General features: G+C 37.6%; 2 protein-coding genes across 2 annotated transcripts; one reads left to right on the forward strand and one right to left on the reverse strand.

Moving 5' to 3' along the window:
• The first annotated feature begins 1227 nt into the window (after positions 1-1227).
• Positions 1228-4736, forward strand: LOC131552405 (tetratricopeptide repeat protein 9A). The gene is made up of 3 exons (XM_058796176.1): positions 1228-2631; positions 2973-3155; positions 3890-4736. Exons 1-3 carry the CDS (start codon positions 2187-2189, stop codon positions 3970-3972), a joined length of 711 nt encoding a protein of 236 aa, XP_058652159.1. The 5' UTR covers positions 1228-2186; the 3' UTR covers positions 3973-4736.
• Positions 4737-4933: 197 nt separating this feature from the next.
• Positions 4934-23124, reverse strand: map3k9 (mitogen-activated protein kinase kinase kinase 9). The gene is given in 12 exon segments (XM_058796174.1): positions 4934-9942; positions 10870-11595; positions 12777-12889; positions 12983-13106; positions 13210-13332; positions 13573-13813; positions 14632-14807; positions 15524-15672; positions 18409-18589; positions 20173-20556; positions 20559-20585; positions 22506-23124. Coding segments are annotated over 12 exon segments (3015 nt in total). The 5' UTR covers positions 22876-23124; the 3' UTR covers positions 4934-9541.
• Between the last annotated feature and the right edge of the window lie 1534 nt (positions 23125-24658).

Below are 24658 nucleotides of genomic sequence, written 5' to 3' on the forward strand. Positions count from 1 at the left end.
GGATTATACCCATAAAAATCCAGAAAAGGTATATTACCTTCCACATCTACATGAGCCACAGTCAAACTCTACAATCCCAACGCCAGTCAAGCTCAAATGCTACTAATCCTTAAAGGGTTAGTTAAAATTATGTCATTAATTACTCACCCTCATGTCGTTCCAAACCTGTAAGACCTCCTTTCAACTTTGGAACACAAATTAAGATATTTTTGATGAAAACTGAGCTCTCTGACCCTGCATGGACGGCAATGCAAGTGAAATGTTCCCAGACCACACGAAGCATGCACTTGCATTTAAAGGGTTACTCCACCCCAAAATGAAAATAAGTAAAAGCTCTGTTTGTCTTCAGAACACAATTTAAGATATTTTGGATGAAAACCGGGAGGTTTGTGACTGTCCCATTGACTGCCAAGTAAATAACACTGTCAAGGAAGGCACAGAAGAGTATGAAAAACATCGTCAGAATAGTCCATCTGCCATCAGTGATTCAATCTGAATTTAATGAAGCGACGAGAACACTTTTTCTGAGCAAAGAAAACAAAAACAACAATTTATTCAAGAATTCGTCTCCTCTGCTTCAGCGTAGCGCCATTTTGGAGAATATCCTGATTGAACCACTGATGGCAGATGGACTATTCTGAAGATGTTTTCATACTTTTCTGGGCCTTGCAGTGTAATTTACTAGGCAGTCAATGGGACAGTCACAAGCCTCCCGGTTTTCATCCAAAATATCATAAACTGTGTTCCAAAGATAAACGAAGCTTTTATGGGTTTGAAATGACATGGGGGTAAGTGATTAATGGCGAAATGTTCATTTTGGGGTGGAGTAACCCTTTAACAAGGCATAGCACATGCGTGTTTAACGTCAGCAGCATCACATGCATACATTGTTTACGTTCAGAGGTACTCTTGATAACAGAGGAAGATGTGATTTGGAGGAGAAGAATAGTTAAATAAAGTCTTTATTTTTGTTTTCTTTGCACACAAAAAGTATTCTCGCTGCTTTGTAAAATTACGGTTGAACCACTGATGTCACATTGATCAGCAAGAACAGGATTCTGCTACTAGGCTACTATGTGTTTAAAACTAATATTAATATAAATATTTAAGTAACATCAACCACCACCCATGCAGTCAAAAAATGTTATAGAAGCTGATTTAAAGTGATAGCATCTGACATTCGTGAAACTTTCAATCAGCAAGAGAATAATAGTTCTGAAAAAATAAGTGGAAAAAGAATTTAAAAAACTTAACGTCAGAGTAGAAGAAAAATACTGGACAAGAAAAGAAAGAAAGAAAGAATGTACTTGTTTTTTATCAGACAGATCCAAGTCTACTAGTTTATGTGCATATGACATGCACATGTGTTTGAGAGTATAAAAATAACAGACTGAGCAAAGCAGAACTCCCCACCCAGCACGATTTACCGCAATCACGACACACCCAGACACAACAACCGTACCAGCCACCCGCTTACAACACACACACACACACACACACACACCTGTGGGGCAAACATTACGTTTCCCAAAGTGATTCATTCCATTACGCAGATATCCACCATATTATTCTTAATTAAGTGAATGTGGGTTGACAATAACTTTGTTGTGAGCATAATGAAAGAGAGCAGAACAGGTCTTCTGAATCAAGGGAAGATCAAAGTAAGAGAATAAAACTGTAAACAGCTCTTTTCAGTGTCCAACAGCAGCTGGTTTTCTGTTCTGTGTTCTGGGGGCAGAAATCACGTCACACGAAATTATCGTTTGAGCAAGTGAAATGCGTTTGTTAACGGCTGAGTTGCGCTCAGCTGGATTTCAGTAGAAACGAGAGCTCGCGCAGGGGGGCTGACAGACCGGTTATCGCGCTCCATCCGTGATGACCGCATTTCTTAAGGGCAGCGCGAGCTGTGGCTTCATGCGCACGCTCGCTCACTCCCTTTTGAGTCATTTGGTGAGAGCAGGACGTGCCGATCCTTGTCCGTTCCGCTAGACTGATGAAAAGAGAGAGAGAGAGGCGGCGAAAAAGAAGAAAAATTCACAGTATCGTGTGTGTGTGTGAATCATCCGGGAATCCATCTTTAAAACAGTACCGTGAAGACGTACTCGTCACGCGGGCATGTAAACGCGCAAAGAAGCAACGAACGAACCTCGGAAACGCGAGTTTTAGGGAATTATCGAATCGGTGGGATGAGCGTGGAGCAGGGCAGGTTTGAAGGAATGATACGCAAAGGAAACGGCACGATGAGCGTCATGAGCGGCAGCGCGAACTCCACCGTCACGCAGCCTCCCGGTGGACGGAGCCGCGGAGACTCGCGCTACCCGCAGTACGCGCCCCATCAGAGCGGTACGATGATGGTGAAACCCCAAAACGAGCCGGCGGACCTGGTCAAACGAGCCCTGGACTTCAAGACGCAGGGCACGCAGTGCTACAAGGATAAAAAATACCGCGAGGCCATCGGCAAGTACCACCGCGCGCTGCTGGAAATGAAGGGTCTGTGTCGCGTGCTGGGGGACCCTGACACCAGCAAGTCCCCCTCCACCGTCCTGACCAGCATCAGCAAGTCCAGCCTGACAGACGAGCAGAAAGGCGCGGTGGAGAACGCGGAGCTGGAGTGCTACAACAGCCTGGCAGGTGGGAACGCGCATCATGTTTCACCACTTTGATTTTCAGTGCACTTAGGTCTGTTTTCTATGACTTCCACCTGTTAAGATTGAATGCAAGGCAAGCAGACCATTATATTCAAATTAATGCTGGGTTTCAGTGGCAAACTGCTAGATTTGGTTCCTCCAACCCTGAATACGCCTTGAAAGAAAGTAATCTGTGAGTGAATGTCTTCAATTCTACATGCAGAATGACGTCATGGTTTAGATTACAGGTTTTATACCTACGTTTGATTATTAAACTGCAAAAAAACAAAAACACGAATCATCAATTTTGCATTGGTGCCTTTCGTTTTGTCTGTTTGCATGTAGCATGTCTGTTGCAGATGGAGCTAGTGAATTATGAACGAGTGAAAGAGTACTGTCTGAAGGTTTTGAGAAAGGAGGGCGAGAATTTTAAAGCCCTGTATCGCTCTGGTGTGGCGTATTATCATCTGGGAGACTTCAACAAAGCCCTGCACTACCTGAAGGAGTCACACAAACAGCAGCCCACAGGTCAGTCAGGTTAAACTCTCACACACTGCACTAGGGTTTGTGGCCCTCCGGAAGTATGTCTCAAATCTCACTGCACAACTACGCCAAATGCTCACTCTTCCAGTGGCCTTGGTTCCATAATATATTTCCTATTCATTTAGTTTCCTTTCAAAATGTTAGCCTTGGAAAATAATCAAGCTCTGGAATGAGCCACAACATTGCAACATTTTATTTGTTATAAGTATGACATATTGTTGTGAACTGCAAAGTTGATTAAGAGTGAGGAGACGCATTCGATCGAAAGAGGTCCTTGGTTCAAAAATGTTTGACAAATACCAAATGTAATGATGTGTTTCTTGATGTTACATTTGCAATAATGTGGACCAACGAGGTCACATTACTACAGAACAAACATCTCAAAAAACAACAAGTGAAAAAATCGAATCTGATTCACTTGCCAATATGATGATAATATACAGTATTATGTGTAAATCATCTTCTTTTATACTCTATACTAAGTTGCAAAACACTATCTCAGCATTTCAGGGCTTCATTTGAGCTCTTGCACAAGTCCAGCTTCTGAACCTAAAACACCTGTTCTTCAGGACAACAGTGACTGTTGTTATAATAAATAATCACAAATTAATCATAAATAATCATAAATCTGAAATGATTTATCTTTCACTGCACTTCCTGCTTGCGTTTTCTCAGTTAAAACAGCTGTTTCCTTTTTGTCTATGCATGTGACACAACAGACACAAATGTCATCCGCTACATCCAGCTCACGGAAATGAAGATTCGACGGAATGCCCAGAGAGAGAAATCAGAAGTTCCATAAAAACAGCAGCTCCCGCTCGAATAGCTTTCCACTGCGGACACCCCACACTTCCCTCATCGCGCTCTCTGTGGACGAGGTTCGGCATTTCACGGAAGACTTTATTCCAGTGCGGGTCAACACACCTGTCTCAGTCCTGTCAGAAACAGTCTCTGGCTCAGATTGAAGAGCTGAATCAGGTGTGCTGTGCCTTGCAGTAGACTGTGGAAACCAGGGATGGAGACCACCAGGGATCTCAATGGCATTTATTATGCTTTTTGAAGTACACTAGTGCTGTCAAAATGTTTGCTTTTATTCCTTGGTTGTATTTAAGCTACAAACTAACAGATGTAGGTCTCTTAAAGTGGTTGTGGTCTGAAGTTGTGCTCCACAGAACACCCTCAGATCATTTTGTGGCTGGTGAAACATAGTTTACATATTCCTGCAGCTTTTTTGTTCGCATATTGTTTCCAGATCATGACAAAGATGTTTTTATTAGAGATTCCGAATCAGTTTTGCTAGAAACACATGAAGCTCCTTCATTTGAAGTGCAGTGAAGTGTCACTACCAGTGAAAACAATACCAATCATTTACAACCTATTCTTCACTTAACACCCACATTCAAATCGCAGTGGGAAAGATCTCACACGCACAGAGTGGGTTTAAGTGTACACACACACACACATACACACACACACACTCAGTGGACATGAGTGTAAGCATGTGAATCAAGCACAGTCTGACACGCATATACAAAAGCATGTAGGAGTAAAATAAACTGTGGTCATTGTTATTTGTTGGAGTGTGTTTTTTGTTCATGCTGGGTTGATTTATCTCTGATTCTTACTGATGGTGAGGAGTGAAGATGTTAGTTTGATGATAATCTTTTAATTTTGACAGAGAAGGGATTTTATCTATCTATATTTCCACTGTACTCAACTGCTTATTATGGGTTTTACTTGCAGCTAAACAGCAGGTACACAAAACAGTCCAATTCTGTGCTCCATTCTGGTTGCTATGGTGAGGTTGCAGAGAAATCTTTCTTGGAGACAGATGGGGAAGCTGTCCTAGACATGCTCTGTGTGTAACAGAAGAATTAAATTTCATTAAATTGCTGAGCAAATATTTAGTATTTCTTAAATTTGCAGTAATGTGGACCAGTGAGGTTGTATTACTATAAAACAATAATCTCACATTTAATAAATCCCATATATGTTGTTATTAAATATAAATAAAATATTAATAAACCAATATTGAAATAAAAATGGTGAATAGGGTGGGTCAGATTTTATCAAGTGGCTTAATACATTAAGACAACTGTTTTGTATTAGAAGTTTTATGAAAGGTTATGCTTCAATATGCAAATAATGTATTATCTAATTAAATATGCATAGGTTTGCATACAATTCCAGAATAGAAATCTGAACATAGAGTAAAGCTATGTTCAAAATTCATATTTTTTTCATATAATATTCCTTTGGATCATAAAATACTGTCCACTGCCAGAAAATAAATTAACCATGTTTTTAAGAATAAAATTTTATATAAATCAAGTGAAATATATATGAATGAAGCCCTTTGTCAAAACCTTCAGAATGTAGATAGGAATAAAATGGAAACGTCTGGTCTACATAAGTGCTAAAGTAGAGATTTCTGGCTCAGTGCAGGACCAAAAAAAAAAAACACAACATTTTGAGAAAACAGCCTTTAAAAAACTGAAATCTACAGATGCAAATATATAAAGCAATAAAACAAACACTAAAATGTGTATTTTGGATGTTTTCTTTCTACTGGTTTGAAACAAGATATGTTGTGGAAGCAAAATAGCTCAAAATCTCAAAATTAAGCAGTGCATGAAAAAAATAATGGGTTTGTCTTGTCTTAATGTTCATATTAATAGAGAGGAAATAGAGAATGCATTTGGAAAATGGCAGTCTAGTCTCATTTACTTGCTGTGATGATAATATGTGAAAATCATCTTCTAGAGTTGCGTACTTTTATCCTAAGACAGTCGGTCACAAAACACCACATCTCAGCATTTCAGGGCTTTAATCGAGCTCTTACACAAGTCTAATGTGCTCGGGTGCAAGTACAAGTTTCATAGCAGCAGCTTCTGAACCCAAAACACCTGCTCTTCAGGACAACAGTGATTGTGCTGATAAATGATAGCAGATGCTCCTGATGATGGCTACACATTCCTTTAAGCCATAAAAAAAACCACCCCTGTTCCACATACAGATGGAATGAAATGAGAGTTCCTAAATCCTCAGCCAAATTTCCTTGCCACATTTCAGGACTCTGCATTCAACTGCAAGTTCATTTTGCCGTGTGCATGAAAAATGATGTTTCATGTGACAGAAAGGGAAGACGGACACAAACACTTGTGTTTTGTCTCCAAATGTTGTTTTGTCTCTAGAGGGCCTCTTCACCAGTGTAGAGATGAAAGATTGGACTGAGATGGAGGACAACACTGCTGTAAACGTGCAAAAGAATGTTCACCTTGAATGTCTGAACATGTTCAGAAATGTAGACAGGAATGTTTCTCTTCATCAATTTTATCTTAACAAAAATGTGAAAAATATAAAAATAATTTAAATAAATAAATAAACAAACATGTAAACTTATATTAACAAATATTGCACTAAAAATTGCAAAACAAATTCAATATGCATTCTCAAAATTCTCCAACAAAATTCAATGCACATACACCTTGGAATCCATCAGTTACACTGAATTGCATGCATAACACACGCACGCACGCACACACACACACACACACACACACACATTCACACCACACACACTGAGCATGAACAAACACTGGAAGACTGCAATAATGTACCTGACTATTGTAGAGCTGAAAATGTAGAGCCAATAAATTCTAACTTTCCTCTTTAAGATGTTTTGCCATGTTTAATACTGGTGGTTTGCATAGTGAAGAGGTCACTAAACAAGCATATTACTTGTGAAAGACTATGTGCTGCATGCTACAGTGAAAACCACAGAACAATCAGTGATCTCGAATGGTCTAAATATGAGAAGTATGACAGAACTATACATTCATGAGACCGGAAAAAGCACTTCTAAAGGTGTACAATCTGATTTATGTATGAAAAATAAAACCTGAAATCTCCAATGAGTAGCAGAAATAAACCATCCAATGTTCCCCAGCTAATTCAGTGCTATGTTCAGAGAGCTAAATCTACTATAAACATGCAGACGCGTGTACAGTACATACAGAGAGGAAGTCAATACAGCGCAGCAGGACAGCTGAGATAATACACTCAATATGAATAAAAAAAGAAGTTTGCAAATAAAAAAAGTGTCCTGATAAATGTCTTTCAAGATCTCAGCTGCAGACCCTGTACTTTTCTAAAGCACTCAGAAATCAGTCCGGCCATTAAAGAAGCATCTGGATTGTATTTTTATTCGATAGCTTATAATGCCTGGTGGTAAATAGTAGAGTTTACTGAAGAAGAACTTATCAAAACGCACTGTTAGACCCCACACTGCAATAAACGATATTCTTTCTCAGTATTTTTGTCTTGTTTTCCAGTATAAATATCTAAACATTCTTAAATCAAAATATAATTACTGGTAATACTTTAGAATAGGGAACACTTATTCACTATTAACTACGACTTTTCCCTCAATAAATTCCTAATTTGCTGCTTATTAATAGTTAGTAAGGTAGTTGTTAAGTTTAGGTATTGGGTAGGATTAGGGATGTAGAATAAGGTCATGTACACTGTAAAAAATTATTTTAACTGTAAAATTTTGTAAAAACGCTACTGAAAAAAACTGTTAATATATTAACCGTGAGTTCCTGTACTATATACAGGGACAAACTGTAAAAGATCTATCCAGGCATTTCATGTCATTTTACAGTAAAATGCTGTTAATTGCACAGTTTTTAGAAGTAAAAATAACAAATCAATGTATAATTTACAGTCAAAAACTGTAAACTGATATTCCCAGAATTCCAGAATTCCACATTTGAAAGTATTTTGTTTAAATGATCATGTTTTTTAATAGTTTTTGTTATCAGTTATGTACATTTGGGCTTTATGTTACATCTTCTGTTGTTTAATGAAAGTTTATTGCATTATTTAAATATCATGTGTGTTACCATGATGGTGTTTTGTGTTTGCATGAATGACTCTGTGCACCTTCTATATATTAGTATATACTTCTACTTGTACTGAAGCTACCTGTGATGAGCTTTGATTCTTCATGTGGCTTTCTCTTTTATCACCTGCATTATTATGGTGGTTGTCAGTATGTTAAAGGTACAAAACAGATTTTAATAGCAGTGTGTGTTGTTGAATTTAGTAGTTTACATTCAAATTTCCCTGTTTGTACATTACAGTTTTATACTGTAAATTTTATTTTCTGTATTTTTTACAAAATTATTCTGGCAACCACAGCTGCCAGAATTATTTTGTAAAAACTACGGAATTTTTTTTACAGTGTAGAATAAGGCATTAATATGTGCTTAATTACTAGTAATAAATGGCTAAAATTCTATTAATATGCATGCTAATAAGCAGCTAGTTAAGAGACCTTAAAATAAAGTGTTACCTAATTACTTTGTGAAGCAAAATGACAAAATTGTTTTCTGAAAAATATAACAAAATTAAATGAATTTATGCTTAAAACGAGAAAAAGGAGTAAGCAAATTAACTTGTTTTCCATTTAAAGCAACTGTAGGTAATTTTTTCCCCCCTTGAAATATGGTGGTGCATTAACTTCTTATAAGGTGAGTGGCTTCTGTTTCTTTCCCACTCTCCCCCCAAATGTCTGTTCTGGGAGTTTGTAAGTTTAGTGAGAGGGTACTAAATTCAGAGAAAAAGGCTTTACGGAAACAACAAATTCACGTGTACCGCTATTGTATTTAAGACAGTGAACAACACTCACTTAAATGTAGGGGGCTCCAAAGTTGCAAAAATACACAAAACTACATACAGTTGCTTTAAATTTGACAAATATTTTTTCTTCTTTTAAACATAAAGTCACAGGACTTTTAATTCAGTCATTTTGATTCTCAAGTAAATGTATCTCGATTTAAGAATGTTCAGATATTTGTACTGGAAAACAAGGCAAAATACAGAGGAAGAAAATGAGGAGTATATATATATATGTTGAAAAACTGTAATATTGAATTGGACATAGTCCATAACTGCATCTGGATTATGCAAAAACCAAGCACCTTTGGTTTATGCTGGGTAATTAATCCTTTTCTCTAAAATCAGTTCTTAATATGGTGAATACATATACTGAAAAAAAAATAAAAATAAATTCAAACCAGACCAAGTTGGTTTGTTGGTCTTAGTTGGTCTTGTAGTCCAGTCAAGTTGGTCTGATGGCTGGTTTAAGAGGGGTTTTGGGCACTTGGGCGACACCCAGCTAGCTTGACCAGGCTTAAACCAGCTAAGACCAGCTTAAACCTTATGTTTGCTGAGATAAGCAAACCATCTTAGTCTGGTTTAAGCAGTTTTTTTTCTCCATGGTATCCAGAACTCCCCTTGAATTGACTTGATAGTCTAAGTGCTACATCTGAAACCAAGTGGGTCTAAATTTGTGAGGGGTGAAATCAGGAGCAAAACCCTGGTCGCACTCTGTAAGGTGAGTCTCTGGAATCTGACGAGAGAGGCCGTGTCCCATCCCTGTATTGTCCTTCATCTTGTTGGTCCAAAAGGCTGTCATTTACCCAAGGGGAACAGGGGGTTGGTGGTTCCATTGGAGTGGGCAAGACAGCCACACCTCCTCCAAACTCCACAGTGGATGGGGTTTCAGTGCTGGACGTGTGGGCGGGAGATTCGCCCCACTGGGATCCACAGCGAGCTCGTGGACACGGGCGGGGCCTAGCCAGGAAGTCCAGAGTCTTGGGACGCTCAGGCTGGAAGCGCCGACGTGGCGTAGGTGGAAAGATGAGATTTGGATCAGGAAGACGAGGCACCTGTGAGGGATCCTCACTTAAGGTCCACGGAGTCACTGTGCATAGAGCATCACAAAAGGCACAAACTGAAACCAAATTACAGCTATGAACTGAATCAGTTCCTGTGAAAGGAATTCAAATTGTGTGGATCAATGACTGAGGGATCAATGACGGATCAAGAAAAGGAATATTTTAAATAGGTTGGAAATATCTAGTTTAAAACATGTACCAAGTTCTCTCTAAATGTACTCTTTGTTGGTTTTTATGTAGTTTTACAAAACTTTTATACCATTTTTAAGAAACGTTTCAATTCAAAGGGTTAGTTCACCCAAAAACGAAAATTCTGTCATTAATTACTCACCTTCATGTCGTTTCAAACCCGTAAGACCTTTGTTCATCTTTGGAACACAAATTAAGATATTTTTGATCAAATCTGAGTGCTCTCTGACCCTGCATTTTAATTATCAATTCAACTCCAATATATATAAATAAACCAATATTTAATAATTTATGAGTTATTATACATTATATTATTTATATATCTAATATATTATCAAATCATATTATATATTTTTATTTATGTATAATATATATTAAATATTATGAGAATTTAATCTAATTTTAAAAGACTTGTGAATTTTAAAATAAAATATTTTTTCTGCATGTTGGTTGCACCACATGATTTTGACAAATATTTGAAAAAAATATTTAAAAAATGTGAACAATATAACTTAAAAAATATATTTTAAACTATTTTAGTATGAATAAACAGTGAAGTTGTTTTATTAAAATATCTTTCTTTTCTGGATAAATAATAATAAAAGATTATGCCAAACTTCCTAATTATATATTCTTTTTAAGAATGTCATCATTTTATTTTTTTATTATTGTATCAGGACAGAATCCCCCTATTTTTAATAAAAAATAGACCCAGAAACATAAGCATCCTGTCATTGACCAAGATGTTTGCATGAGTTTCTCACCTGTTGTTTTGGAGGGTGTGGTAGGGGCGGGATTGTGGTTGTTATGGGCAGGCGAGCCCATCTTTATCGCGCCATCTGAAGGTGTGCGATGAAGCCTGCAGGCGGCACTGGGTGCAGAGGGCACGTGTGTGGGCGTCAGAGACTGTCGAGGGTGCCGTTTAAAGCTCTCCAGGTGGGTGTTGACCAGTGGGTTCAGAGGAGGTGGGGTCTGTCCAGGGGGCGGAGCAGGGGGCGTAGGTGGGCGTAGCACGAGCAGCTCTTCACTGTCGGAGCGCAGAAGAGATCGGGTTGAGTTACAATCAGACACAGATGAAAGAGACAGGAGTGTGAGGGACGTGGGCAGAGGGGGAGGGCGACGGGGACTTTCCCGTTTGAAGAGTTTGCGTGTGGGTGGGCTGGCACCACGACTTAGACCTCCGCTACGGTGAAACAGCCCTTCCCATCGCGGACGTACACTCTCTTCCACACGCATCAGGTCCAATAGATTTTGACCTAAACCCACAGCAGCCAGAGCCGCCCCGCAGCCCAGCAACACCAGTTCTGATCTACGGCTTCCACTGGGGCTCCGACGCGTATAACTGGGGGAAAAGTCAGAAGCCATTCCAGTCGTGCCGCACTCCATGCCGTAACTATCCGTAGTGGATCCATCCCTGTGGAACGGGATGCAGAGGTATGATTGGCCAGGGGAGTCAGCTGACTCCGATGGGAGGCAGCAGTCCTCATTTTCTACAGAGAGAGAAAGAGACGAGTAGGGGGAGAAAGATTTCACAAAGTTGCACCATAACCAGCTTTCACATCTTGACAGTTACAGGATGAAGTTTTTTGATTCATGCTTTTTTTAAATTATCCTTTGTTGCTAATATTATAATGTAAAAAAATCTGTGACATTTCAACCTAGTTAGATGAGCTTAAACTGGTCTATTGCTAGTGAGATGACAGAAATGTCAAAATAATGAAAATATGTCATCAGCATGATGCAGTGATGCCAACATAATGTCAGCATCAAAAATTTTCAATCTAACAAATGTTATGTGATTTAAAGAATCCACTTAGGAGTGCATGGCCGTGTGACACAGAGTTGGGCAAAAATTGGAATTTGGCCACGATCCACAGGATGAAGAATTGTAATTTGAACTGGAATTACTGGAAGAGGAATTTACTGAATTGCAATAAAAAAGTAATTAGAGTCACACAACAGAAAAATTTCATTATTCCAACTCATGTTTTACAATGATTAATTCTGGCTAATTATTGGCTATTTCCTCTTTGATAGATATAATTTTTTTTACATTGTTTAGAATATATTTACTTACAAATTATACTTCTGCCATACAGCATCACAAAATGTCTCCCCACTGTTTTTAAATAATTTTCTAAAAATAAATGAAGGCATCATTATGGTTAATGACTAAATATTATTTTTCTGGAAATAACCCCACAAGTTGTGTGTATGACAACATATTTATGTGTATACATTAATTAAATACTAGAATATTACTAAAATTACAATTTCAGCAGTTATTAGAATTTGTTATTGATTGTAAGAAAGGGACAAAGTTTGAGCAGAATAAATGATTGGAGATATCCAGCATATATCACTAAAGAGAAATCTGTTGTATCGCCGCAAGATCCAGTTATGACTTTTTGATTAACAATTACAAGCTCATAAAAACTGTTAAAAATTGAACACATTTATGGATGAATCTTTCACAATAAGATGAACAAGATAAATTTAGAAAACTGATAAGGTGAACGTCCACTTTTAAAAATCACTGTCAATTCAGTTCAGGTCAGTGCATCAGTATTATTGTGAATGTAACAAGGATGTAGTATGGGTAGACTCCAAATGGAAAACATTCAGAATTGTCAATGAATATGCCAAACATCAAGTGTAATGTGAGTGTTACCAGTCTCTGCCAGGCTGCACACGCCAGGAACAGCGGGACTGTGTCTGGGGGAACGTCGCAGGTTTGGAGCACTGCAGGAACGCTGCCGACTGCCCTCTTTAGGAGTCCTCAAACTGAGTGAGGAACACATGCACGTGGAAGTTTGTGATTGTATAAACATTTGGTGAAGGTTTATGCTTTGTTAAGAAACACACATACACGCACACCTCTCATCAGCACTGTGTTCCCTTTGCGTTCTCCCTTTCTTGCGTGAAGCCTTTCTCTCCTCGTCTTCATCAAACTGAAATGCAGCATTACGACCCCAGGCTTGACATCCGACCCCTGGAGTCACTGTCAGCATGAAGGATATTCTATATTAGGAACCTGACCATATACAGACCCAAACATTTACAATAATATACACAAAATCAATCAGATTCATAAACACACTTACACTGGATCGCTCGGAGGCGTGGCAAAACAGGGGGGCTGTTTGGAGGGGTGGAGTTACTGCCCAGGAGGCTCCGCCTTCTGTCCAAAGAAGGAGAAGCTTGGACTGTAATCTTATGCTGGAAATCTGAAACACAAACATACTATTATATAAACAAAAATTCACATTATATACACTTGCATATAGGCAATCCCACAATGCATTGTGAAAGATGACACAAAATGTGAGAAATGCTTTGTGGAAATGCTTATGCTTAATTCTAATTGAAAAATGTATAATTTTACCAAATGTGAGTTGAATCTTGTTTGCCTTACATGAGTAGTGCTGTTTGCAGGATGCATTTATTTAATACCATGAAATACTAACCAGAAGGCAGGCTGATGCGGTTCCCATCACGCAGTTTAAGACGACTGCGCCGGAACTTTCCATGACGGTTTTGAACTCGTGGTTTCTCCTGGTACAGCTGGTGAATGATGACATTGAGCTCTCGCTCCAGAATGTGAATTTCTCTCTCCGCCAATTCCTGCTCCCGCCGCCGCAAAGCCTCTTCCTGATACTTCTGCTGTACAGCTGCACGACTCAGTTCCTCCTCCCAGGATCTCAACTCCTACAGCAAGAAAGAGAACTTGATAGATTCAACTTACTCACCATTCTGCTCTATGTAGTGTGTATAATCTGGTAAATTCATCTGGCACACATCCAATTAAGAGTTTAATGAGCATTTTGTCATACTGACTTTGGCATCACCACAGTAGTGAGTTTAACAGAGATTAGACAGCAAATAAAATGCTTACTAAATCTTCTGACTGTAATCTTCTGGTATTTTTTGGGTTTATTTAACTTTTACTTAGCAAGTGTGTGCAAAGTATTTTGGGGAGAAATTTATATACAAACTGTTTAAAAGGTTTGAGGTCAATAAGAATTGTTTTGAAAGAAATTAATACTTTTATTCAGTAAGGATGCATTAAATTAATCAAATACGTGACAGTAAAAACATTTACAATGTTACAAAAGATTTCTATCTCAAATGAATGTTTTTCTTTTGAACTTTCTATACATCAAAGAATCTTAAAAATTTCTAAAAAAAAAAAACATTAAGCACCACAGGAATAAAATACATATTAAAATATAATAAAACAGAAAACTACTGTTTTAAATTGTAAAAAATATTTCACAACATCACTGCTTTTACTGTATGTATATGTTATCAAATAAATGCAGCCTAAAAAAATTAAAACAAAAAAACTTTCCAACTCAAACATTTGATTAGTATATGTATATATATATATATATATATATTTTCTTAAAATACAAAAGCAAAAGTTTTCTTTGAGGCATAGAGTTTGGATTTAGATTTGTCAGTAGTATCTATGTATTTTATCTATGTTTTCTATGTATCTATATAAAATAGTTTTTATTGTACACCTTCTCTTTGGCTCTGAGCTGGTCAAACATCTCCTGAACCTCCAGCTTCCAGTCATCCTGCAGGGATTGGAAGGATTCTGCCGGCATTTCAAAGAAGCCCGACTCTTCAATAGCCGTCAGCTGGTCTAGAATACTGGTGAAGGGGGGTCGTGCATGAGGGTCCACATTCCAACAGTCTACAGCAGGTGAGAGAAACAAACACCACAGACAGACGGTCAGCTGAAAAGAATGCCAGCTGAGCATTCAGAGATGGGGTGCGGGTGGGACTATGAGCCTTTTGATTAGTAAATCTATTTTCATTTCTATATATTGTCTTCAAACTCATTCAATTAAACAGAAAGTTCAAACAAAAATGAAAATTCTGTCATCATTTACTGTACGAATTTTTTCCTCAGATGAACACAAAATGGAGAACGATTTATCACATTGCTTTCCATTTTACCACCTGTATTATTATGGAGGTTACCAGTAGATTTTAAAGTAAAAAACAGATTTTGGCACTTCAATTAGATAGGAATGTTAACAGTATGTCATATAACATAAATTGTAAAACATACAGGCATCCTGTAATACCAGAAACATTGTCACGGTATTTTTAAATTAACCTTAATATCTAAATTACTTCTATTCAGTATTAATTTATTATTTTAATACATAGTTTATATATATTTCATATAGTGTTTTATTTTATTTTTAAGTTGTAGTATATACAGGCATCCCAATACTAGAAACAATGTCACAGTACTTTTTATGATGAACTTCTGGCAACCACAGCTGCCAGGTTTTGATACTTGCAATTTTTGGAGGGTGAGTAAATGATGGCAAGAATTTAGTTACACGTAGTTCTTAAGTTAATAAGTTGCAGTAGAACTGCTGTATATGAGATTCGTGCCTTCCATCAGCCGGGCAAATGGCTCAGGACAGGTGGAGGGGATCGGCAAGGACAGTTTGTTCATGGCCACACCATAAGCTACCGCCAGACCATCAATGCCACGAAATGGCAACTCTCCCGTCAACAGCTCCCACAGTAAAACTCCATAACTGAGAGAAAGACACACACAGACAGAGAGTTTGAAGTTTAAACATGACTACTAACATAACAAGCTGTCACCAACATTTTTTGTGCAAGGACTAGCAGAATCCTATAAAACAGAAACACTATAAAATGTATGACAGCTACTGTGTTCCAAAGTAAACAACAAAAAAAAAATCACTGTATTAACATTTCAAAGTGTCTCTTTGTAGTGTCATATTCTTTCAAATGTAAAATACATGCTTCAGTGGCCAACTGGGCAAAAAATGTTGCCTTGCTGACAGTCTGACAGAAACCTAATAAAAAAGAAGCAAAGACATCAGCAAATGTTTGGCACAAATCCTTTAAAAATACTATAAATGATAAATATTACTGCAGATTTCAAGCTCTATTTACAGTAGCAGTGAATCAAATGGAGTACAATCAACTGGTTCTGCAGCCATACACACACACACACACACACACACACACACAACACAAACACATCACACCTTGTTAATATTAAACACCTTGTTAAAAGTAGAGAACAAAGTATCCACAGAGCTTTGACAGTTTGTGATGTTTTCTATTTTTATCTCTTTACTATCCATCCCTCCCCTTCTGTACTCTGTAATCAGGACTTGTGGTGAGAAGCAAAATTTAGACACTAATAGCTAAGCACAGCACCAAACAACACACAGATCAGCCTCAGAAACTGGGCTAATGACACTATTTGTTTGTTACCGTGGTAACCAAAACCTTCATTGGACACTGCCATCTGTGACCTATAGTTTAGCCAACAAAACTGTACTATGGCTGTACAATTTTGTGCTTCAACTGTATGATTTGTTCCCACCATTATGTATCGTGTATCCCATTCTGACCTTAATAAATAAATGACTTCTATTCAGTATAGTATTTAGTATCTATCTATCTATCTATCTATCTATCTATCTATCTATATATATTAGGGCTGTCAGTTTAATGTGTTAACTTAATTAAAAAATAACGCTATTAAAATGTTTTAACATAGTTAACACTGGCCCCGCCCCCAGACCTCTACGTAATCTTATATTTCATACAGTTGACTGTTGACAAACATGATGCAGGGAAACAACTCCATAACTGCAGTTATGCCCTAAAATTCAAGATTTTGGGGCAAAAATGCTCCTGTATGAGTTTTTGTCTCATATTTATATCGTTTGTCCAACAACAGTACAGTAAATAATAAGTTAATATTGTGTTATATTTTAAACACAATATTGTCTGTTTTGCTCAGTTTTGCCAACAAAAATATTACCTATATTAAAGCCACAGCAGAACTGTTGTGCGTCTCCGAGCAACACCACGGTGTTTAGTTTCTGAATGAATCCGCGTTTTGAACGAATCAAATCGAATGAATGACTCATAAAGACATTTACCTCCAACTGCTGGTCATTTTAGTTTTTTTTTTTTTTAAAGGGGGGAAAACTTTAAAGGGATAGTGATTGAATCAGGGTATCTTCCGTTTTTTAATTTAATATTAAAAACAGAAAAATAAGAAAACGGTTCATTTTTTCGTTTTTAAATTTTTCAAAAAAATGAAAAACATTAATTATGATTGATTTTCCGTTTTTACATTCAGGGCTAGAAAATAAATTAGAGCAAAGGGGGGCATTGCCCCGCCAGAAAGAATTAGTTTTTTTTTGTCCCTAAAAATTTTTATTTTATAAAAGTTATTTTTAATCCATGCAGCAAACGTTTAAAAAATATCTTTAAAATTTTACTTAAAAAAACTATTAACTTTTTTACGTGCGCGTGCGGGCGCCCGTGTCTGTTTTGTTTTATATATATCTTTACATATCTATATAATTTCAACTTTATCTCTTGTCCAAAACTCAGCTCAATAAAACAGGCAATGTGACAAGATGTAGGCTAGGGGGTAGCTATGACTACAGATGTGAATAAATTAATATTAAGCTATGAGAAAATAATAACTTATAACTTTTTTAATAACTTATTTCTCGCACAGGTTGCCGAAATTATGCCCATATAGAAGTAAGCCGTCTATAGGCTCTGCCCCAGTATGGGCTATTCATTAGCCATTTGTTAGTCTGGTTGTTTGGTGAGAAAGTAATTAAATATAGTTGCAATAAACGCGTTAAGAATGCATATAACTGTAGCAGCAGGACTGTTTTCTGCTGCGCAGAACTGAGGAAGAACTAATGATGGCACGGTTTAATGTTTGGTTGACCAATCAGCGGAAAGGGGCGTTTTATTCCCGCCCACATGCAGAGATGGAATATTCAAGTCGTTAATTCATTTTCTAACCAGGAGCTTAAGAACGGAAAATCAAGCATAATTCTTGTTTTTTGAAAAATTGAAAAAGAAACAAGGATTTTTTTTATTTCAGAAGAGTTTCAATTACCAAAATTATTTTTAATAGTTTTAGTTAACAATAAGAACACTTCTATTATTCTTAGATTAAGCAAATTACAGTAACTACAGACTAATCAAAACCTAAGCCTACATTTTTTTCCATTTTTATTTCATAATAAAGACATTCTTTACACTTTTTATAAACAATATATGTTTTTGAAGAAGTCCCAAATGGGCTAAAATCATTTCTGGAGAATTTTCTCAACATATTTGTTCTTTTAATAAGGTTACACAGGGACAATACGAGATGCTGAAGACTTGCCAAGATGGTTGCCATGTGGAATGACTTGCCTTTGGTGTAGCTAGGTCACAAACACACACACTTACACACATTTCTTGGTGCCCACCTCCAAACATCACTGCCCTTGGAGAAGGTCGAGGAGCGGATAACCTCAGGGGCCATCCAGGCGTACGTCCCCGCTGCGCTCATCTTCGTTGTTCGATGCCACTCCCGAGCTAAACCAAAATCTGTCACCTTCAGAGTCTTGTTGCTCAGATCGTCGTTCTCCACGCGTTCCAGAATCAGAACTGTGGGGTGGGGATAATGTCAATAATGATGATTAAGTACATGAAACAGAGGTTACTATGACTATAGCAAAAAACAGAAGTCTTCAGCAATTGATTGACAGGCAGCTTTGTAAAGGAGCTGTCCACCAGAGTGGTACTGAACTGGTCAAAGCTTTCACTGTAACAACTTCACCAACTCTAAACCTCATTAGAACACAGTATTGCATGAATGGAAAAGGTCATGAGTCAAATCCAGTGATGGTTGGTTGTGTAGTTTAATGTTAGATTTACAGTTCAAAAGCTTCTTTATGTACATCACAGCTTGGCTGTAATATTCCATGTGTTTTTGTCTAAGTTTGTGTTGTTAAAATTAGCTGACTTTGTTTTTCCACAACACAACCAATGAAAAGGTCCTATGTCTGCAAGATCCTATGCTAATCATATCTGAGTAGCCTATGAGAGCCCAGGACATGTTTTGAGTAGCCAATCAAGTGGCAGGGAGTGAAGGTGAATGCAAATCCTCTGTAATACGCTTTGGGTTTATAGGATCCAATCAGACAAGTCAACTGCCAAACACAGGATTACAAACCACTTACACACTCGGAGAGCCAATACACCAGCCAAGCCCTCCAGCTACAAAAACACACACCAATACAAACTCCTTCTATGCACAATACTATACAAACCACTAACACAAACAACCATATACACATTAAAACGGGCAGACTATGAAATTGCTGCATATTCCAAGGTTTTCAAATTGGGGTCTGCAAAGGGGTGTTGGGAGAAAATATAAGAGAAAAAAAAAGATTTTGCAAAATGCATTTTTTAAGGTTGTCAATGATACTATGTTAACATTAGATATTAAATGTATTATAAAGTATAATAAATATATTAGTGAAAAAAAGAGAAAAAAAATTCGCAAAATGAATTTTTTAAAGTTGTCAAAATTAACATGTTCACTTCAGATATAAAATATTTTATTAAATATATTAAAGATATAAGGGGATTTTAGAAAAAAATGTATAAGACGTTTTTAAGGTTGTCAAATTTTACCATGTTAACTTCAGAAATTAAATATCTGAATGTCTAAGAATTAAATGTTAACAAAATATTAATGAATAATAATGAATTTGAGATTATTACTGTTTCATTTTCTTTTTGAAAACTATTTAATTTTTTTGACAGTCCTAGTAAATAATACTAAATTTAACCCAAATCTTTTTAAAGGTTTATACATCTAACATTACTCTAATAGTGGGTGAGAAAGAAATTGAAATATAGTGGGTAGAAAAAAAGATAAACTGTCAAATGAACACAAAAATTAAATAAATACTTTGCTTTTTTAACATAAAATATATCAAAATATCAATTATTTTATCCTATTAATTAATTATGGTAACAATATATATTTTCTTTATACTATGATGTTGATTATTTTCCACTAACAGTATAAAAGTGTCTTTCTACATGACATTATATAGCTGCCATTATGTTTTAGGAAGAGGGGGGCTAGCAAGAGGGTTATAATTATTTGTGGTCCTTGGCATAAAACTTTTAAAATCCCTCAGCATAAGGTCTAATAATGTTGACAGATGTCTTACTGTTGCTGGACTTCAGGTCTCTGTGGATGACAGGTACGATGGCCTGGCAGTGCAGGTACAGCATGGCTCTTGCAATCTGTACTGCCCAGTCCACCAGTGTGTGAGGAGGGATGCGTTTCCCAGCCAGAGCCCGGTTGAGCGCCCCGCCGCGGGCGTATTCCATTACCAGGCAGAGGTTGGGCTCCTGCAGGCACACTCCCAGAAGGCCCATGATGTTGGGGTGTCTCAGCATGGCAAAGAGCTTGGCCTCCTGACGGACGCTCTCCAATGTCTGCGACATGTCCTCGTCAGGGTCCCGTCGAGCGGCTTTCACCGCCACCTCCATCCCTTTCCAAATGGCACGGTACACTTTTCCAAAACCTCCAACGCCGATCATTTCCTCAGCACCAGCTCACTGAAATCTATCTGAAGCACTGAAGAGAAAGAGAGAATTTGCCTCAAACACTGCTGTGTTTTTTAATGTTTTTGAAATCTCTAATGGTTTTTAGTTGATCAAAACTAAAATAGCTGCATTTAGTTGATCAAAATATCGTAAAAACAGTAATATTAACTGTTTTCTATATTATACATTTTAAACCATAGTTTATTCATGTGATGGCAGACTCCAGTCTTCAGTGTCACATGATCCTACAGAAATCACTCTAATATGCTGATTTAGTGATAAATTATTATTGGTGCTCAATTATTGATAATGGTTCTGAATATTATCAGTGTTGAAAACTTTTGTGGCTTAATGTTTTTGTGGAAACCGCAATGCATTTTTTTTCTTTGATAAATATAAAATTCAAAGAATAGTATTTATCTAAAAAAGAAATATTTTGAAACATTATAAATGTCCTTGATTAATTTAACTTTTGAACAATTTATTGTGTCCTTGCTGAATAAAAGTTTTAAATTATATATATATATATATATTAATCTTACCTACCACAAATATTTTAATGGTAGTGTATCAGTTTCCGCAAATATATTATGCAGAAAAAAACGGTTTAAACATTGATAATAATAAGCCACAAATCATCATAGAATGATTTCTGAAGGATTATGGGACTCTAAAGACTGGAGTAATGACTGCTGAAAATTCAGCTTTGCCAAAACAGGAATAAATTACATTTTAAAATCTATTAAAATAGAAAAGAGTTACTTAAATTGTAATGCTATTTCATAATATTACTGCTTTTATAATATTGTTGATCAAATAAATGCTGCCTTTTTAATTTTAATTATTCCAAACTTTTTAAAGGTAGTGTATATGTCATTCCATCTGGGAATACAGTGTGATTCATCATGTTTATTTGAGAGACTGAATCAGAAAGGGGCTAAATATGAAAACAAACAGGAATTTATTCTGATTTACATGCAATTCATATGAATAACAGCACAAATGCCTGATAGAGTCAGGCAGAAAGAGACTGACGTTAATCTGCAGAAAGCAGAATCACACTGTGAGATATGTGGTTTAAAAATGATGGCTGACGTGGGAGAAAATGGAAAGCAGTAAAACAAAGATGTGCGTGCAATCGACTCTCCGCCGCTGACGGGATGACGGTGTCTGGGCCACTGTGTCTCTTATTAATATTGCAGTTGGCAAGAACCACATGATAAAAAGTAGGCCAGCAGCCATTCAGGAAAAGCAGACGACCACCAGCAACACATGACATGCGGCTGACAACACAAGGGCACTCACACGATAACAGAGAGCATGAGAGATGCAAAACATAGCAGATACGCTTCCTCACTGTAAGCACAACACAAACACACATTGAATTCACATAAAAACAAATCAAGGACCTCATATCAACAAATACACTAAATGGCTTAAAGTACGAGGAAAAAACCATGCCAGCAATTAAATGTTTTACTGAGTCTGGTGTGGAATACGAATCCAGATGTAAACCACACCGAACCCCTCTGGGATGAACTGGAATGAGCCCCATCACTCAAAATCAGTGCCTGACTTCACTGCTGTTCTTGTGTCTAAATGGGAGCAAATCATAATGTATAAACAAACGTATACAAATCTTAATGTAAAACATATTTAAAAATGTCTCAGTTTTCCTTTCATACAATGAAAGTCAATGGGGTCCAATGTTGTTTGACTTTCTTTTGAACTGAGCTCCAGTTTAGCCATGCTGGAAGATCAGTAAACCATCTTAGATTGGTTTAGGTTTTTTCCCCCTCGGTAGAGAATGTGCAGCAAAATCTGTGTTGATGTAGTTAATGATCAGTGTGTGCAAAAACAACTAAACACAAAACATAAAGCATGCTATTTTCTCAGTGGAGGCGGGTGTACGTATGTTTTATGTAGATACATAGCCTATATGATTACTCACAATGTAACTGAGGCACCGAATAATCGCCATAGTCTTCCGGCGTGTCCCGAATCTTCTCCGAGATGCCGTTACTGCTCACGTAGTTACTAGGGAAAATACCGACCCGGTCCTCGATCATACCTGTCCACCACCCCTCATCCCCGGACACCAGCGAGTCTTTGGATAACACCTCCACCCGATCCCCCTTCCGCAGACTGAGCTCATCCTCGGCGGTAGCTTCGTAATCGAACACGGCGGTCCAGTAACCGGCTCCGGACGGGGTCGCCGCCGCCGCCGCAGGGCCAAACTCCGGCTGGGGTTCTGCGGCTTCATCGCTGTCTTTGCTGTCCGGGCCGCCGCTGCTGTTAAAGGAGAAACTGAAAGCATCCATGCTGCCGATCCATAAGGGCGTCCCGGCCCGGTTCAGCTCCTCACCTGCCGCAGAGCTCAAGACCGGGCGCAAAGCCGCAGCATAAGTAGCATTTAATCCGAGCAACCTCTCTCCTCAACGAGCTCCAGACCCGCAGCCCGTCTCATAAGGGACCGCTCCGGCTCATTAAATGATCTTTCGGTCCCGAACATAAGGCACTTTTTGCTTTAATTGGCTACAACATTGTCCCGCACCCCTCATCCGCTCCCGAGCCAGCGGCACTCGCCTCCTCCCAGCTCATGACTCCAGTGGTTTAACGTGTTAACGAATTCCTGATTGCTGCGTTTTGATTGGCGCAGTGGCGCATCAATCACGTCTTGCCTCTTTCTAAGACCCGCCCACTAAATCTCTTTCACAGCAAATGCTGGAGAATCATTTCAGCACCACGGGGCTGGACAGCGCACTACAGTAGAAAAGGGTTGAGTTGACTAGAAAGATCAATACATTTCTATTTAACACAGCAAATAGTCCGAATTACCATAAGTAGCTTGTTTTAGCACATTTTCTTCGAAGGGGACAAGAGGAGATCAGCTTATAAAACGAGACTGGGGTTAGTTGTCACACATTTACACCAGTGAATAGCTCAGCTATACCTTTCTACGACTTCAAACTGTTATTTTTGCGTAGGAAAAACGAAATAGCTGATTTGTATAGGTAATATTTACCTTTTTTGACTAATCGCAGGCACGTTGTCAGACTTTCTAAGGTAAGTTATGCCATTAAACAGCCTATAATTATAAAACAAAATATTAATTTGATAAAATAATTCTGAAACTAAATATTTAATGAAATAGCACAAATATAAACCTTGCACAAAAATGACAAATCACAGTTTTATCATATTGTAATTAAGAAATGTTTTAATATCAGTATAAATTCATGATATTAAAACACGTGACAACTCTCCCCACCCTTAACTTGCATGAAAAATACAGTTTTTGCTAAGAAAGCCAGTGTGCGGATAAAATTTACATTAATTATATATTCAATTACCTCAATTGTGCTACCCTACTGATATAGCAAAAATATGATTTTACATTTGTAACTGTTGGTGACCATGTGACACAATCGGATTGAAATAGGCTGCTTTGACCAGATAAAATTTATGACAACTGATACCAGAGAGTTTTCAAATATATTTTTTTATTTTTCTGTTGACCAAAAGAATTCAAAATAAATAAATCAGCGGACATAAATTAATTAAATTAAGGTAAATTTCATGCATAATTCCCTGAAAATAAAACATGATATTTTTGTGACAGAAGAGTAAAAAACAAAACAAAAAAGAAAGAAAACAACAATAGATGAACATAACCACCATCTGCTTCATCACCAGGCTGAAGAGGAGTGTGTTTGTGTGTGTGTGAGAGAGAGAGAGACTCAGACCCCTGATACATTTGTAAGACTTGTGTGACTTCAAGGTTATAGTGACATCATCTGAAATCTCTTTTAAACCAGTTCACCTGCATCTAAACAGCTGGAAGTGTTAGCTGGCAGTAGAAAAGTTCAAAGCTGGTGGTTGCAGCTGACTTTCATGCTCAACCATGATACTACATGAAGGCCCACCCGCATATTCATAACAACCCTCCCCAGTCAACAGCAGTGTTCAGTTAACTCAAGTGTGCATGTGTGAGTGCATAGGTGTGTGTGTGATCTGACCCAGGCTGAGACATGAAGAGCAATTCCTAAACACCCTACATTTGAGCCCAATGCTGTAATAAGGTTTGTAAGACTGCTACCTTTA

The sequence above is a fragment of the Onychostoma macrolepis genome, chromosome 13 (assembly GCF_012432095.1).
Source record: "Onychostoma macrolepis isolate SWU-2019 chromosome 13, ASM1243209v1, whole genome shotgun sequence".
In the NCBI taxonomy this organism is placed as follows: Eukaryota; Metazoa; Chordata; class Actinopteri; order Cypriniformes; family Cyprinidae; genus Onychostoma; species Onychostoma macrolepis.